The sequence below is a fragment of the Oncorhynchus nerka genome, linkage group LG19 (genome assembly GCF_034236695.1).
Source record: "Oncorhynchus nerka isolate Pitt River linkage group LG19, Oner_Uvic_2.0, whole genome shotgun sequence".
Classification (NCBI taxonomy): domain Eukaryota; kingdom Metazoa; phylum Chordata; class Actinopteri; order Salmoniformes; family Salmonidae; genus Oncorhynchus; species Oncorhynchus nerka.
The window spans coordinates 5,560,702-5,578,327 of NC_088414.1; the positions used below are offsets into that span (position 1 = coordinate 5,560,702).

The 17,626-nt window shown below is 43.8% G+C and overlaps 1 protein-coding gene across 2 annotated transcripts in view; it reads left to right on the top strand.

Annotated features, from left to right (window-relative positions):
* Window positions 1–1,334: 1,334 nt before the first annotated feature.
* LOC115125735 (dual specificity testis-specific protein kinase 2-like) overlaps window positions 1,335–17,626 on the top strand; it is a 96,809-nt gene continuing 80,517 nt past the window's right edge. The window contains exons 1-2 of one of the 2 annotated variants that reach the window (XM_065004659.1): window positions 1,335–1,632; window positions 2,086–2,202. In XM_065004659.1, coding sequence (XP_064860731.1) covers window positions 2,172–2,202 — 31 coding nt within the window. In that variant the 5' untranslated portion in view covers window positions 1,335–1,632; window positions 2,086–2,171. The remainder of the gene's footprint in view (window positions 1,633–2,085; window positions 2,203–17,626) is intronic. The other variant, XM_065004660.1, reaches the window with a different exon arrangement.

Here is a 17,626-nt window from a genome sequence, read left to right on the forward strand (position 1 = left end):
ACGTGTTGACTGTATGACAAAGGTTGTTTGTTTGGGGGGGGGGGCTTTCTTGCACGTCACTACTGTATCTTTAAACAATCTGAATTGTGTGTTTTTTAAGACTTATTACTTACTATGCATACGAAATGTCACTCTGTGGTGCAGCGCTCCACCCTGTCATTGGTCTGTCATGTATATACTGTGTTGTTGGATGGTACAGTATCTAAATGAGGTCTCTGTATACAGTAGCTGACCGCTTGGTATGGCAGTACCTGTTTGGGCATCTCACTGTTCAGGAATAATATGATGGAATATTAAAATGAAGGAGAAGATACGAACTATGACCTCAGTCCAGATCAGAAGCGGCGGTTAGAGCGCTTGGGCCTGTAACCGAAAAGGTTGCTAGTTTGAATCCCTGAGCCAACGAGGGAAGAAAATGAAATGACAACTTATTTTATCACTCCACATGAAAGTGCTCCCCTCCCCTTCATTATATCATAGAAGAGGTTGGGTTTGACTACAGGGCTGAATTAAATGCAACCCACGAAATTCTGTATTATATTTGTATTTATACATATATTTCGTCTTCGTTTTTTGTTTCAGTCTTTGCCCAATCTTATTGAAAGGGCAAAGGATTACCTTCACTGTCCATAGCACACAATGTACTGTAGCATGATGCCATCCATTGTCGTGAGAGCTTTGGTGCCTCTACCCAAATGCATGCCAACATACTATAAAAATACCATTGAATTGTCATAGCATAACAGAGCTTCTCACAAAACAAGAGCTCATAATGATTGAATCTGTTGTATCCAGTTCATTATTTGAGTAAATTACAGTTAACTTTCTGAAATGTCACCCGTCTCTGTCACATTATTTCTGGTTGCTTTGCTGTCGGGTATTGTTGAAGCACTTGGTCACACGTTTTCAGGCCATCATAGCTCATGGCCATACTGTATGAACATCAATTTATGTTACACAAGATGACCACCAGAGGGCGTCCTATGCCATTTCATGATACAATATGGACTCTGCATATTCACCGCCTCGGGTCAAAAATAAATGTCTCTAGCTGAATAATGCGTCTAGGCCTAATAGGTGAATATATTATAAGAGTTGTATAAATAAACTCGTTGAATGTCTTATGGGGAATTAGTTTAGCATGTGGAATAGGGATGTTATTCAATCAATCAAGAATGGTTCAGTTATTGCCGGGAGGTCATCTAGACTTGCTTTGCAGAACACAGAAGTGAAAAGGTTATGAAAACAAACGGTTCTTTGGAATACGAAAGTTTCCCATTGCGGCAGCTGTCTGTGGGGTGGGGGATGGGGGTCATTGGTCTCACTTTTTACCGAGTGACCGGTTGGTTGAAGGGCAGTGTGTCATGTAATTGCAGGGAGGCAACAGATAAGGCATACATGTAATCTGATTTCATCAACCTGCGTGGGTTCAGTTTCTGCACAACAACCGAACCCGACGGTGACTGATTGGGATTGAGGCATTGTTTCCTCTGTTTGCGAGACACTCGCACGAACGCGCTAAAGGTGTTGCGGAGCTGGCGCAACCTCTATGGGGAAATATTTATTTTCATCTACGACGCAGCCAGGGAAGTTCATTGAAGAAAACGCTCAACTATACAACAGTTTGCCGCAGTAAGTAGTAGTAAGGTGTCTACACCTTCGAATGATAGGTGAAGTTTAGAATGAAATCATATCCCAATCAAATTAGAAATGTTACGTAATATATCAGCTGTTTATTGCATCATTGACACATTTATTAAGCCTACCATCCTAAAATACTAGACATTTTTATGGCAGGTAATGCGTAGTTTCCTCGTCTGTAACGTAAAGATACCCGTAACGTGATCATGCACGAATAAGCGCTGAAACATGCAACAGGTGCTCTCTTATAGGTCCCTATGTCATCCAGATTACACAAGCAGCCTACTGAAAGTGCAATAATAGTTTTATCACCAATAGTGGAATGTTTCATGTGTATCTTGTGGTGTGACAGTGACACTTGTTTGCATGTTTAATCACCTTTAGTTGTGTTGTCTCCTGTCTGTGGCTTTGTGTTCATAATGTTTGTGGTCTGGTCTCTCTCAGCTGCTGGACAAAGGCACTAACTTCTGCTGGTCTTGCTTGTGTTTACACACACTGTGGGACTGACTGTGCATCCCTCCTATCACAAGATGCATATGAATAGCTTACTGAATCGATGGAGTAAGTAGTACACTCTTTTAGTCCATCCATATGCTTGCAACAGTTTACTAACTTACTTTCTTTTCTTCCGTTGCCCTCAATTCCTCCAGATTCCTGCCCTTGAAAGAAAAGAATTGGAGAAAAGCTCTTGTTGAAAGTGATTGCGTTGCTTAAATCCTGTATCTGTGCACCCCAGAGTAGAACAATGTTATGTTATCCATCAGCACGGCAGGTGCTGCACATTTTTCAAGGGCTTAGAGGACTGAAGTAGGGCCTAGTGATGTCAACTAAACTTAGATTGTGCCAAGCCAGTCACAGTGATAAAGTAGATCGAAACTCGTGTTCTAATCAGTTAATTTTCTTGAGCTGAAAGAAATAGGTTGTACAGTAATAAATATCCTGTATTTACGGTAATAACTGGATAATAACATGATTGGTCAATTATTCCACCTTGACTGACTGCTGAAAGAAATAGGTTGTACAGTAATACATATCATGTATTTACGGTAATAACTGGATAATAACATGATTGGTCAATTATTCCACCTTGACTGACTGCTGATTTTGCAATTCCAACTTGAATCACCTTGGAGTTCTGCAGTTACAATGCAGTAATCTCCCTCAATTTTTCTTTGTTTTGTTATTTATTGTTGGGGGAGATACAGGTACATTATCCATTTCAAATGATACATTTATAAAACCTGTAAGCTTCCCCTCAAAAAAAGGAAAAATAATCTCTAAATTCTCATCTCTAATTGATTGAGAGATTCAATAAACTATACTCAGTAAGTAACATACTGTGAATGAATTTTGTAACTTTTCCCCAGAAGCATTTAACTGCAGGTACTCACTCCCACATCATATGGAGGAATGTGCTTACCTGATTTAGGGGACACAGTGAACAGGTGGGAGTCAAACGTTTCCTTGGTGTTAAATACAGTCTGTGAACAAACTTAAGTTAATATTTCGGATTACGGGATGCCAAGGTCATATATTTCCATATTCTGTTCCAGTTAACAGGGTTGTTCAGATTCTATTACATCTGTGGACCATACTTTTTTAACGGCTAGCTCAGAATAAGAGCTTTCCAAAAGTAGTCTTACTGTGCCTTTGGGAAGTATTCAGATCCTTCATAGAAATGGTGCCAGGTTTCCTCCAGACATGACGCTTGGCATTCAGGCCAAAGAGTTTCATCAGACCAGAGAATCTTGTTTCTCATGGTCTGAGAATCTTTAGGTGCTTTTTGGCAAACTCCAAGCGGGCTGTCATGTGCTTTTTACTGAGGAGTGGTTTCCGTCTGGTCACTTTACCATAAAGGCCTGATTGGTAGAGTGCTGCAGAGATGGTTGTCCTTCATGATGGTTGTCCCATCTCCACAGAGGAACTCTAGAGCTCTGTCAAAGCGATTGTCAGGTTCTTAGTCACCTCCTTGACCAAGAACCTTCTCCCCCGATTACTCAGATTGGCAGGGTGGCCAGCTCTAGGAAGAGTTTTAGTGGTTCCAAACTTCTTCCATTTAAGAATGATTGAGGCCACTGTGTTTTTGGGGACCTTCAATGCTGCAGAATGTTTTTGGTATCCTTCCCCAGATCTGTGCCGTGACACAATCCTGTCTCTGAGCTCTACGGATAATTCCTTCGACCTCATAGCTTGATTTTTGCTCTGACATGCACTGTCAACTGTGGGACATAATATAGACATCTGTGTGCCTTTCCAAATCATGTCCCATCAATTGAATTTAACATGGGTGGACTCCAATGAAGTTGTAGAAACATCTCAATGGAAACAGGATGCACCTGAGCTCAATTTCGAGTCTCATTGCAAAGGGTCTGAATACTTATGTAAATAAGGTATTTCTGGGTTTTAATACATTTTCAAACATTTCAAAAATCCTGTTTTCACTTTGTCATTATGAGGTATTGTGTGTAGATTAGGGTTGCTATCCCCAATTCAATGGAATTGCAACCCTCTGCATGCACAGTGTATTCTTCCATCCCATGGACAGCTGATTCTCAAGATCTTGCACACTAATGAGATGCTATTGAGCCCACACTACTAGACTGTCTGAGCCAAGGACAACATGCTTTCTGGTAAGTTTTGATTACAATACTGGGTGGGGTGAATATATTTTATATGACATACATGATTTTTGTTAACTAGTAAATAGTAGCCTAGGGCAAAGTGTGTTTAAATCATTTCTAACTTGTTAACTGTCCCTGCTAGTTAGTTTTTGCTACCATGTGGGTTTTAGCTTGCTTGAGCCTGCTAACTGAGGAGTGTTAATTCACCTGTTTCCATGTTTCATTTTAAAACATTTATCTTACAAAGGACTTGTTTAATCTAACTGCTTAACTATTTATCTGTACATGGAATTGTATTGGGTTTTTTAAACTCATTTTCCACCTAATCTTTACAGGAAAATGCCACGGGCACTATCTGATGTGTGGAGACATTTCACTGCAGCTAATGTAGAAGGAAAATCTGTGGAGAATGCGAAGAATTCTCCACATATGTGAAGAATGCAACAAAGATGCAGAATCATCTGGCCAAGTGCATAAAGTTCCCTCAGCGCTCACAACAAGCAACCTCTGACAAAAGTACTTCTACTTCTATTCAAGGTGAAAATGGTGAATCAGACACCATATCGATAGCAACAGCTCATGGTCCTCCTGGAATCAGAAGTTTTTTTGACTCAATGGAGGAACGTAGTCAGAGAAATGCTGATGAATGTCTTGCTCGAGCTGTGTATACAACTGGTTCACCTGTGATGCTCACAGGTAATGTGTATTTGGAGAGATTTCTGAATGTTCTTCACCCAGCATACACCCCTCCAACCAGACATGCTTTATCTACTAATTTGCTGGATGCAGAGTTCAAGTGAAGGTCAAGAAAATCATAGCGAAAGCAGACTGTATTGCAATCATCTCTGATGGGTGGTCGAATGTTCGTGGGCCAGGAATAATTAACTACATCATCTCCACCCCTCAACCAGCATTCTACAAGAGCACAGACACAAGGAACAACAGACACACCGGTCTCTACATTGCAGATGAGCTGAAGGCAGTCTATAAAGGACATTGGACCACAGAAGGTATTTGCACTGGTGACAGAAAATGCTGCGAACATGAAGGCTGCTTGGTCTAAAGTGGAGGAGTCCTGCCCTCACATCACACCCACTGGCTGTGCTGTTCATGCATTGAATCTTCTCCTCAAGGACATCATGGCACTGAAAACGATGGATACACTCTACAAGAGAGCCAAGGAAGTTGTTAGGTATGTGAAGGGTCATCAAGTTATAACAGCAATCTACCTCACCAAGCAAAGTGAGAAGAATAAGAGCACCACATTGAAGCTGCCCAGCAACACCTGTTGGGGTGGTGTTGTCATCATGTTTGACAGTGTCCTGGAGGTGAATGAGTCTCTCCAAGAAATGGCCATATCACAGTCTGCCGATATGGACAGCCCCATCAAGAGGATCCTCCTAGGTTATGTATTTTGGGAGAGAGTGGTAAGCAGCCAGAAACTCCTGAAACCTATAGCAGCAGCCATTGTACGGATTGAGGGAGACAATACCATCCTGTCTGATGTTCAGACTCTGCTTGCAGATATAAGAGAAGAAATCCGTACTGCCCTGCCCACTTCACTGTTGCTCCAAGCAAAGGGAACTGCAGTTATGAAATACATCAAAAAGCGTGAAGACTTCTGCCTGAAGCCAGTACACGCCACAGCTTACATGTTGGACCACAAGTACGCTGGCAAGAGCATCCTGTCTGGTGCAGAGATCAACAAGGCCCATGGTGTCATCACTACCGTGTCTCTCCACATTGGCCTGGATGAGGGCAAGGTTCTTGGCAGTCTGGCGAAGTACACTTCCCAGCAAGGGCTTTGGGATGGAGATGCAATATGGCAGTCGTGCCAACATATCTAATCAGCCACCTGATGGAAGGGACTATGTGGATCTGAGGCCCTTTCCCCTGTTGCCTCCATCATCCTCCAAATCCCACCAACATCAGCCGCCTCAGAGAGCAACTGGTCCTTGTTTGGGAACACACACACCAAAGCACGCAACAGACTGACCAATATAAGGGTTGAAATATTGATGGCCGTCCGGACAAATTTAAGCCTTTTTGAGCCTGATGACGAGCCATCCTCAACAATGTTGGAAAGTGACAGTGAAGATGAGGCCTCAGAGTCTGATGTTCAAGAGGTGGACATTGACGAGGTCCAGGGAGAAGACATGGAAGCTTGAGAGGAAGACAACCAAAGCTTTCGTTTCTGGACTATCATTTTACACATGTTGAAACTGTTTTTGGGAGATGCGATGGATCATTGGGGATCATTCAATATTCTCTTTCTTTTGTTCAGTGAAATGGTCCCATGTGAAGAGTCAACTCATTTAATTAAAAAATATATATATTGGAAGGATTTAGTAATTTGAAATTATGTCTACTTGTGATGAGGTAAAATGTTTGTTTCTGTCTGCATATGATATGGTAAATATATCCAAAGAAAAATATCTACATTTAAATGGTATTCATATTAATTAGCATATATTTCTGTTTATTCCCATATATTCCCGTTAATTCCCACGGAAAGTGTCCACCTATGCTGTGCACAGAACAGAGCAAACTGGCCCTAACCAGAATATAAAGAGTGGGAGGCCCCGGTGCACAACTGTGCAAGAGGACAAGTACATTAGAATGTCTAGTTTGAGAAACAGACGCCTCACAAGTACTCAACTGGCAGATTCATTAAATAGTACCCGCATAACACCAGTCTCAACGTCAGCAGTGAAGAGGAGACTCCAGGAGACTGGCCTTCTAGGCAGAGGTGCAATGAAAAATCCATATCTCAGACTGGCCAATAAAAAGAAAAGATTAAGATGGGCAAAAGAACAGACACTAGACAGAGGAACTCTGCATAGAAGGCCAGCATCCTGGAGTCACCTCTTCATTGTTGATGTTGAGACTGGACAGTGGAACTCTGCCTAGAAGGCCAGCATCCTGGAGTCACCTCTTCATTGTTGATGTTGAGACTGGACAGTGGAACTCTGCATAGAAGGCCAGCATCCTGGAGTCACCTCTTCATTGTTGATGTTGAGACTGGACAGTGGAACTCTGCATAGAAGGCCAGCATCCTGGAGTCACCTCTTCATTGTTGATGTTGAGACTGGACAGTGGAACTCTGCATAGAAGGCCAGCATCCTGGAGTCACCTCTTCATTGTTGATGTTGAGACTGGACAGTGGAACTCTGCCTAGAAGGCCAGCATCCTGGAGTCACCTCTTCATTGTTGATGTTGAGACTGGACAGTGGAACTCTGCCTAGAAGGCCAGCATCCTGGAGTCACCTCTTCATTGTTGATGTTGAGACTGGACAGTGGAACTCTGCCTAGAAGGCCAGCATCCTGGAGTCACCTCTTCATTGTTGATGTTGAGACTGGACAGTGGAACTCTGCCTAGAAGGCCAGCATCCTGGAGTCACCTCTTCATTGTTGATGTTGAGACTGGACAGTGGAACTCTGCCTAGAAGGCCAGCATCCTGGAGTCACCTCTTCATTGTTGATGTTGAGACTGGACAGTGGAACTCTGCCTAGAAGGCCAGCATCCTGGAGTCACCTCTTCATTGTTGATGTTGAGACTGGACAGTGGAACTCTGCCTAGAAGGCCAGCATCCTGGAGTCACCTCTTCATTGTTGATGTTGAGACTGGACAGTGGAACTCTGCCTAGAAGGCCAGCATCCTGGAGTCACCTCTTCATTGTTGATGTTGAGACTGGACAGTGGAACTCTGCCTAGAAGGCCAGCATCCTGGAGTCACCTCTTCATTGTTGATGTTGAGACTGGACAGTGGAACTCTGCCTAGAAGGCCAGCATCCTGGAGTCACCTCTTCATTGTTGATGTTGAGACTGGACAGTGGAACTCTGCCTAGAAGGCCAGCATCCTGGAGTCACCTCTTCATTGTTGATGTTGAGACTGGACAGTGGAACTCTGCCTAGAAGGCCAGCATCCTGGAGTCACCTCTTCATTGTTGATGTTGAGACTGGACAGTGGAACTCTGCCTAGAAGGCCAGCATCCTGGAGTCACCTCTTCATTGTTGATGTTGAGACTGGACAGAGGAACTCTGCATAGAAGGCCAGCATCCTGGAGTCACCTCTTCATTGTTGATGAGTCACTTCATTGTTGATGTTGAGACTGGACAGTGGAACTCTGCCTAGAAGGCCAGCATCCTGGAGTCACCTCTTCATTGTTGATGTTGAGACTGGACAGAGGAACTCTGCATAGAAGGCCAGCATCCTGGAGTCACCTCTTCATTGTTGATGTTGAGACTGGACAGTGGAACTCTGCCTAGAAGGCCAGCATCCTGGAGTCACCTCTTCATTGTTGATGTTGAGACTGGACAGAGGAACTCTGCCTAGAAGGCCAGCATCCTGGAGTCACCTCTTCATTGTTGATGTTGAGACTGGACAGTGGAACTCTGCCTAGAAGGCCAGCATCCTGGAGTCACCTCTTCATTGTTGATGTTGAGACTGGACAGTGGAACTCTGCCTAGAAGGCCAGCATCCTGGAGTCACCTCTTCATTGTTGATGTTGAGACTGGACAGTGGAACTCTGCCTAGAAGGCCAGCATCCTGGAGTCACCTCTTCATTGTTGATGTTGAGACTGGACAGTGGAACTCTGCCTAGAAGGCCAGCATCCTGGAGTCACCTCTTCATTGTTGATGTTGAGACTGGACAGTGGAACTCTGCCTAGAAGGCCAGCATCCTGGAGTCACCTCTTCATTGTTGATGTTGAGACTGGACAGTGGAACTCTGCCTAGAAGGCCAGCATCCTGGAGTCACCTCTTCATTGTTGATGTTGAGACTGGACAGTGGAACTCTGCCTAGAAGGCCAGCATCCTGGAGTCACCGCTTCATTGTTGATGTTGAGACTGGACAGTGGAACTCTGCCTAGAAGGCCAGCATCCTGGAGTCACCTCTTCATTGTTGATGTTGAGACTGGACAGTGGAACTCTGCCTAGAAGGCCAGCATCCTGGAGTCACCTCTTCATTGTTGATGTTGAGACTGGACAGAGGAACTCTGCCTAGAAGGCCAGCATCCTGGAGTCACCTCTTCATTGTTGATGTTGAGACTGGACAGTGGAACTCTGCCTAGAAGGCCAGCATCCTGGAGTCACCTCTTCATTGTTGATGTTGAGACTGGACAGAGGAACTCTGCCTAGAAGGCCAGCATCCTGGAGTCACCTCTTCATTGTTGATGTTGAGACTGGACAGTGGAACTCTGCCTAGAAGGCCAGCATCCTGGAGTCACCTCTTCATTGTTGATGTTGAGACTGGACAGTGGAACTCTGCCTAGAAGGCCAGCATCCTGGAGTCACCTCTTCATTGTTGATGTTGAGACTGGACAGTGGAACTCTGCCTAGAAGGCCAGCATCCTGGAGTCACCTCTTCATTGTTGATGTTGAGACTGGACAGTGGAACTCTGCCTAGAAGGCCAGCATCCTGGAGTCACCTCTTCATTGTTGATGTTGAGACTGGACAGTGGAACTCTGCCTAGAAGGCCAGCATCCTGGAGTCACCTCTTCATTGTTGATGTTGAGACTGGACAGAGGAACTCTGCATAGAAGGCCAGCATCCTGGAGTCACCTCTTCATTGTTGATGTTGAGACTGGACAGTGGAACTCTGCCTAGAAGGCCAGCATCCTGGAGTCACCTCTTCATTGTTGATGTTGAGACTGGACAGAGGAACTCTGCCTAGAAGGCCAGCATCCTGGAGTCACCTCTTCATTGTTGATGTTGAGACTGGACAGTGGAACTCTGCCTAGAAGGCCAGCATCCTGGAGTCACCTCTTCATTGTTGATGTTGAGACTGGACAGTGGAACTCTGCCTAGAAGGCCAGCATCCTGGAGTCACCTCTTCATTGTTGATGTTGAGACTGGACAGTGGAACTCTGCCTAGAAGGCCAGCATCCTGGAGTCACCTCTTCATTGTTGATGTTGAGACTGGACAGTGGAACTCTGCCTAGAAGGCCAGCATCCTGGAGTCACCTCTTCATTGTTGATGTTGAGACTGGACAGTGGAACTCTGCCTAGAAGGCCAGCATCCTGGAGTCACCTCTTCATTGTTGATGTTGAGACTGGACAGTGGAACTCTGCCTAGAAGGCCAGCATCCTGGAGTCACCGCTTCATTGTTGATGTTGAGACTGGACAGTGGAACTCTGCCTAGAAGGCCAGCATCCTGGAGTCACCTCTTCATTGTTGATGTTGAGACTGGACAGAGGAACTCTGCATAGAAGGCCAGCATCCTGGAGTCACCTCTTCATTGTTGATGTTGAGACTGGACAGTGGAACTCTGCCTAGAAGGCCAGCATCCTGGAGTCACCTCTTCATTGTTGATGTTGAGACTGGACAGAGGAACTCTGCCTAGAAGGCCAGCATCCTGGAGTCACCTCTTCATTGTTGATGTTGAGACTGGACAGTGGAACTCTGCCTAGAAGGCCAGCATCCTGGAGTCACCTCTTCATTGTTGATGTTGAGACTGGACAGTGGAACTCTGCCTAGAAGGCCAGCATCCTGGAGTCACCTCTTCATTGTTGATGTTGAGACTGGACAGTGGAACTCTGCCTAGAAGGCCAGCATCCTGGAGTCACCTCTTCATTGTTGATGTTGAGACTGGACAGTGGAACTCTGCCTAGAAGGCCAGCATCCTGGAGTCACCTCTTCATTGTTGATGTTGAGACTGGACAGTGGAACTCTGCCTAGAAGGCCAGCATCCTGGAGTCACCTCTTCATTGTTGATGTTGAGACTGGACAGTGGAACTCTGCCTAGAAGGCCAGCATCCTGGAGTCACCTCTTCATTGTTGATGTTGAGACTGGACAGTGGAACTCTGCCTAGAAGGCCAGCATCCTGGAGTCACCTCTTCATTGTTGATGTTGAGACTGGACAGTGGAACTCTGCCTAGAAGGCCAGCATCCTGGAGTCACCTCTTCATTGTTGATGTTGAGACTGGACAGTGGAACTCTGCCTAGAAGGCCAGCATCCTGGAGTCACCTCTTCATTGTTGATGTTGAGACTGGACAGTGGAACTCTGCCTAGAAGGCCAGCATCCTGGAGTCACCTCTTCATTGTTGATGTTGAGACTGGACAGTGGAACTCTGCCTAGAAGGCCAGCATCCTGGAGTCACCTCTTCATTGTTGATGTTGAGACTGGACAGTGGAACTCTGCCTAGAAGGCCAGCATCCTGGAGTCACCTCTTCATTGTTGATGTTGAGACTGGACAGTGGAACTCTGCCTAGAAGGCCAGCATCCTGGAGTCACCCCTTCATTGTTGATGTTGAGACTGGACAGTGGAACTCTGCATAGAAGGCCAGCATCCTGGAGTCACCTCTTCATTGTTGATGTTGAGACTGGACAGAGGAACTCTGCCTAGAAGGCCAGCATCCTGGAGTCACCTCTTCATTGTTGATGTTGAGACTGGACAGTGGAACTCTGCCTAGAAGGCCAGCATCCTGGAGTCACCTCTTCATTGTTGATGTTGAGACTGGACAGAGGAACTCTGCCTAGAAGGCCAGCATCCTGGAGTCACCTCTTCATTGTTGATGTTGAGGTGTTTTGCGGGTAGTGTTTAAATCACGCTGTGGATTTTATCCCAAAAGCCAGAACAGGGAGATAAAGGGAAGCAATGAAGTACAGAAATTCAGCCGTGGCAATATATTCATTTTGACAAAAGATATTTGTCTGGTTAGAGCAACTGAGATATTAGTGAATCAAATGAGGCCAAATTGAATTGAGTGTTTCTGGCAATGGTTTTATCTAAGGAAGGAAATATCTATTCCCTAATATTTAAAATGGGCATCTATTGGGATTCCATAAGTAGAGATTCCATAGGGCAGATTTGGTTAGATTTTTTTATAACTTGAGCAAAAGTGAGATGGGATCACCTTGCTTGATACTTATAGTTATTCTGAATGGAACAAAGCATGTATTGCCTTCTTATTGCTATGGCTGAGGGGTTGGTATATAGTATTTTAATCATATGAATACAATTGGAGCCAAGTCCCATATGTTCCAAAACCGACCAAAGATACGACCATTCTAGTCTATCAAAAGCTTTTTCTGCGTCGAGAGAGAGGACTGCCCAAAGGAGCTTTGATTTCTGATGAAGCATGTAAGATATGTAATACATGATGGAGGATATCTGAGGATAATAGTATTTTTTTAACACATCTTCTTTAGTCCAGATGTACCAATCTGTGTTTGTCAAAGATAGGGGGCATCCGTACCTTCTTATTGTTTTTTATAACAGCCAAATTAGTGCTCTATTTACGTCCCAAATGAACCGTTGGGAACGGCTGAGTTAATGATTTCAACCTAATTGTTTCCAAAATGTTAAATAGACCTCAGGAGGAATACCATCACAAGCAGGTCATTTGCCTTTATTCATGCTATCCAATATGCCCTTTTGATTTCACGGAGACGTGGGCTTCCAGCAAGCCGGCTTCCTCAGTTGAGAGAAGAGGAGTTCTTATATCTTTTTTTTTGTAAACTGCTTTGTTGGATTACTTGTTAGATATTACTGCACGGTCGGAACTAGAAGCACAAGCATTTCGCTACACTCGCATTAACATCTGCTAACCATGTGTATGTGACAAATAAAATTTAATTTAATTTGATCTGGCTTGGTGTGGATTTACAATCAGAGGTGTACAATTCTTTATTAAAATTGGGGAGAATCTTTGGTTAATACATTTTGGTTCTGATAGTAATTCACCTGATTTCAAATTCAATAGTTGCAATATTGACTAATTGATCAATACTGCGTAGCTTGTTGGTCAGTAGACGACTGGGTCGATTACCATGGAAGTAATGGTTGAGTCTAACTCGATGGATGGCAGATTCTGCTCTCTGTCTTATCAATAGATTTAGTTCTCTCGTGACTTTGAAAAGAGTAGTAGCTACCTGGAAGTAATGGTTGAGTCTAACTCGATGGATGGCAGATTCTGCTCTCTGTCTTATCAATAGATTTAGTTCTCTCGTGACTTTGAAAAGAGTAGTAGCTACCTGGAAGTAATGGTTGAGTCTAACTCGATGGATGGCAGATTCTGTTCTCTGTCTTATCAATAGATTTAGTTCTCTCGTGACTTTGAAAAGAGTAGTAGCTACCTGGAAGTAATGGTTGAGTCTAACTCGATGGATGGCAGATTCTGCTCTCTGTCTTATCAATAGATTTAGTTCTCTCGTGACTTTGAAAAGAGTAGTAGCTACCTGGAAGTAATGGTTGAGTCTAACTCGATGGATGGCAGATTCTGCTCTCTGTCTTATCAATAGATTTAGTTCTCTCGTGACTTTGAAAAGAGTAGTAGCTACCTGGAAGTAATGGTTGAGTCTAACTCGATGGATGGCAGATTCTGCTCTCTGTCTTATCAATAGATTTAGTTCTCTCGTGACTTTGAAAAGAATAGTAGCTACCTGGAAGTAATGGTTGAGTCTAACTCGATGGATGGCAGATTCTGCTCTCTGTCTTATCAATAGATTTAGTTCTCTCGTGACTTTGAAAAGAGTAGTAGCTACCTGGAAGTAATGGTTGAGTCTAACTCGATGGATGGCAGATTCTGCTCTCTGTCTTATCAATAGATTTAGTTCTCTCGTGACTTTGAAAAGAGTAGTAGCTACCTGGAAGTAATGGTTGAGTCTAACTCGATGGATGGCAGATTCTGCCAAGTGTTTGTTGAGAGAACACTCTTTTCCGATTATGATTATGATTATGATTATTATTATTATTATTATTATTATTATTATTATTATTATTATTATTATTGTTATTATTATTATTATTATTATCATTATTATTATTATTATTATTATTATTATTATTGTTATTATTATTGTTATTATTATTATTATTATTATTATTATTATTATTGTTATTATTATTTGTATTATTATTATTATTATTATTATTGTTATTATTGTTATTATTATTATTATTATTATTATTATTAATATTATTATTATTATTATTATTATTATTATCATTATTATTATTATTATTATTATTATTATTATTGTTATTATTATTATTATTGTTATTATTATTATTATTATTATTATTATTATTATCATTATTATCTTCTTTTAATTGTGATTTTATTCATGGCTTCCCAAAAAAATCTGAGGATCAACGACAGAATTTTTGTTAATAATTTTGAATTCATTCAATTCAGTTCAAATTGTCCACAGAGAGTAGGATCTCTTGTTGTAAGGAAAAGCATCATCTTGTGGCTCTTTTAGGAGATTCTGAAATGTGTATCTGGCAGTAATAATCATTATGATCAGATAGGCTCGTACTGTATGTCAAATGTCTATTTTCTTGATTAAAGGAAATAGAAGAGTAGATAATAGCACGACATCGATTTGCTTTGCGGTTATGAGCTCGCTAGGCATCAATGGAATCAGAGAATTGGAGAGTCTTGGTTGCCTGTGGCGTGTGGTTGGTCTTATTAGAGAGAGCAGGGTAAGAACAGGAACTGTGGCGTGTGGTTGGTCTTATTAGAGAGAGCAGGGCAAGAACAGGAACTGTGGCGTGTGGTTGGTCTTATTAGAGAGAGCAGGGCAAGAACAGGAACTGTGGCGTGTGGTTGGTCTTATTAGAGAGAGCAGGGCAAGAACAGGAACTGTGGCGTGTGGTTGGTCTTATTAGAGAGAGCAGGGCAAGAACAGGAACTGTGGCGTGTGGTTGGTCTTATTAGAGAGAGCAGGGCAAGAACAGGAACTGTGCTACTGCCCCCCTGAACGAGGACAGAGGACAAGTCATAAATCGGTTATTAATATCAGACAACAGAACAAGCATTGTGGGCCTTCAGTACAGGAGGTTCTGTAAAAGGGGGGTACAGTTGATTCAGTGCTTGATATGCAGGTAAGACAGAAAATTAACTTTACATTATTATAATTCACATACTGTATTTTTGTATTGATATTTACACTAACTGGATGCACATCTAATATACCTGAAGATTTAGTTAAATATCAGCACTAACTGGATGCACATCCAGTATACCAGAAGATTTTGTTAAATATCAGCACTAACTGGATGCACATCCAGTATACCTGAAGATTTAGTTAAATATCAGCACACTTGGTAGAAATATTGTATGGATAAATGATTTGCATCAGCCTTTGTAAGAGGAATGCAAGGAAGCCCACGGTGCATTAGACAAAGACAATATGACTGTCATGCTAGTCCGTGGTAATTTGTCTCTGAGCCTGAGGAACAGCCCAGTCTCTTATGGCGTTTTAATGACAAGATCAGATCTCTTACCCAGTATCCTTTCTGCAGGTACAAAGCATTCATCAGATCTAGAAGTCATTCTCGCTCACTTAGAGAAGGAATGAGAAATGCTCTTAAGACTGTTCTCTCCCTCTAGGAGCGATGTCCGTTTTGTCTGTGCTTTCTGTTTGTACCGTCCTTGATCAGATCTCTTACCCAGTATCCTTTCTGCAGGTACAAAGCATTCATCAGATCTAGAAGTCATTCTCGCTCACTTAGAGAAGGAATGAGAAATGCTCTTAAGACTGTTCTCTCCCGCTAGGAGCGATGTCCGTTTTGTCTTTCTGTTTCTACCGTCCTTGATCAGATCTCTTACCCAGTATCCTTTCTGCAGGTACAAAGCATTCATCAGATCTAGAAGTCATTCTCGCTCACTTAGAGAAGGAATGAGAAATGCTCTTAAGACTGTTCTCTCCCTCTAGGAGCGATGTCCGTTTTGTCTTTCTGTTTGTCCTTGGTTATATTGATATTATTGCTCTGTGGTGTTTCACTCCTGGGACATTTTTTTTTGCGGTTGCAGTCGATTGTTCAGTTGGAGCAAAGTAGCTGAATGAATATGCGTAGGTCATCTGTGGGGGTTTGTCCATGGACAAGGGAGTCGAATCATTAGGGGCTTAGCCACACTAGTTAGCCTTTCCCTGTGTGCCACAACGCTGGCACGCAATAGCTGGCTGAACCACGTGGTGACCAGCTTTGGAAAAAATATATATTACTTTTTACCCCTTTTTTTTCTCCCCAATTTCGTGATATCCAATTGGTAGTTAGTCTTGTCTCATAGCTGCAACTCCCGTAGGGACTCGGGAGAGGCCAAAGTTGAGAGCCATGCATCCTCCGAAACACGACCCGGCCAAGCCGCACTGCTCGCTTAACCTGGGAGCCATCCGCACCAATGTGTCGGAGGAAACACCGTACAGCTGGCGACCGTAGTCAGCTTGCAGGCGCCCGGCCTGCCACAAGGAGTCGCTAGAGAGATGGGTCAAGGACATCCCGGGCAGGCCAAACCCTCCCCCAACGACGCTGGGCCAATTGTGCCCCGCCTGGGTCTCCCAGTCGCGGCCGGCTAAGACCAAGCCTGGGATTGAACCAGAGTCTGTGTAAGTCGCTCTGGATAAGAGCGTCTGCTAAATGACTTAAATGTAAATGTAAATGTAGTGACGCCTCTAGCACTGCGATGCTGTGCCTTCTCACAGCCTGGATTGTTTTAGATGACAGACAGGTAGATCCCTCCCCCGTCCTAAGTGAGATCCCTCCTACAGCCTGACACACAGGTAGATCCCTCCCCCGTCCTAAGTGAGATCCCTCCTACAGCCTGACACACAGGTAGATCCCTCCCCCGTCCTAAGTGAGATCCCTCCTACAGCCTGACAGACAGGTAGATCCCTCCCCTGTCCTAAGTGAGATCCCTCCTACAGCCTGACACACAGGTAGATCCCTCCCCCGTCCTAAGTGAGATCCCTCCTACATCCTGACAGACAGGTAGATCCCTCCCCCGTCCTAAGTGAGATCCCTCCTACATCCTGACAGACAGGTAGATCCCTCCCCCGTCCTAAGTAAGATCCCTCCTACATCCTGACAGACAGGTAGACCCCTCCCCCGTCCTAAGTAAGATCCCTCCTACATCCTGACAGACAGGTAGATCCCTCCCCCGTCCTAAGTAAGATCCCTCCTACATCCTGACAGACAGGTAGACCCCTCCCCCGTCCTAAGTGAGATCCCTCCTACAGCCTGACAGGCAGGTAGACCCCTCCCCCGTCCTAAGTGAGATCCCTCCTACAGCCTGACACACAGGTAGATCCCTCCTACAGCCTGACAGGCAGGTAGACCCCTCCCCCGTCCTAAGTGAGATCCCTCCTACAGCCTGACAGACAGGTAGACCCCTCCCCCGTCCTAAGTGAGACCCCTCCTACAGCCCCGTTTTCTCTCCTGGTTAATCCTTCATAAAAAGTAACATGACTAGGCGCACTTTTACTTGAAACGTATCTACTTAAAAAGCCTGCCTACACAATTGAACTGAAAACAACCTGAATCCCACACGAAGCTGCTGCGTTATACACAGTTCTGGTCAGGGAAAAAGTTCATCCTCAATAAACTGTTTTCATGGGTATTGTTTGTTTAG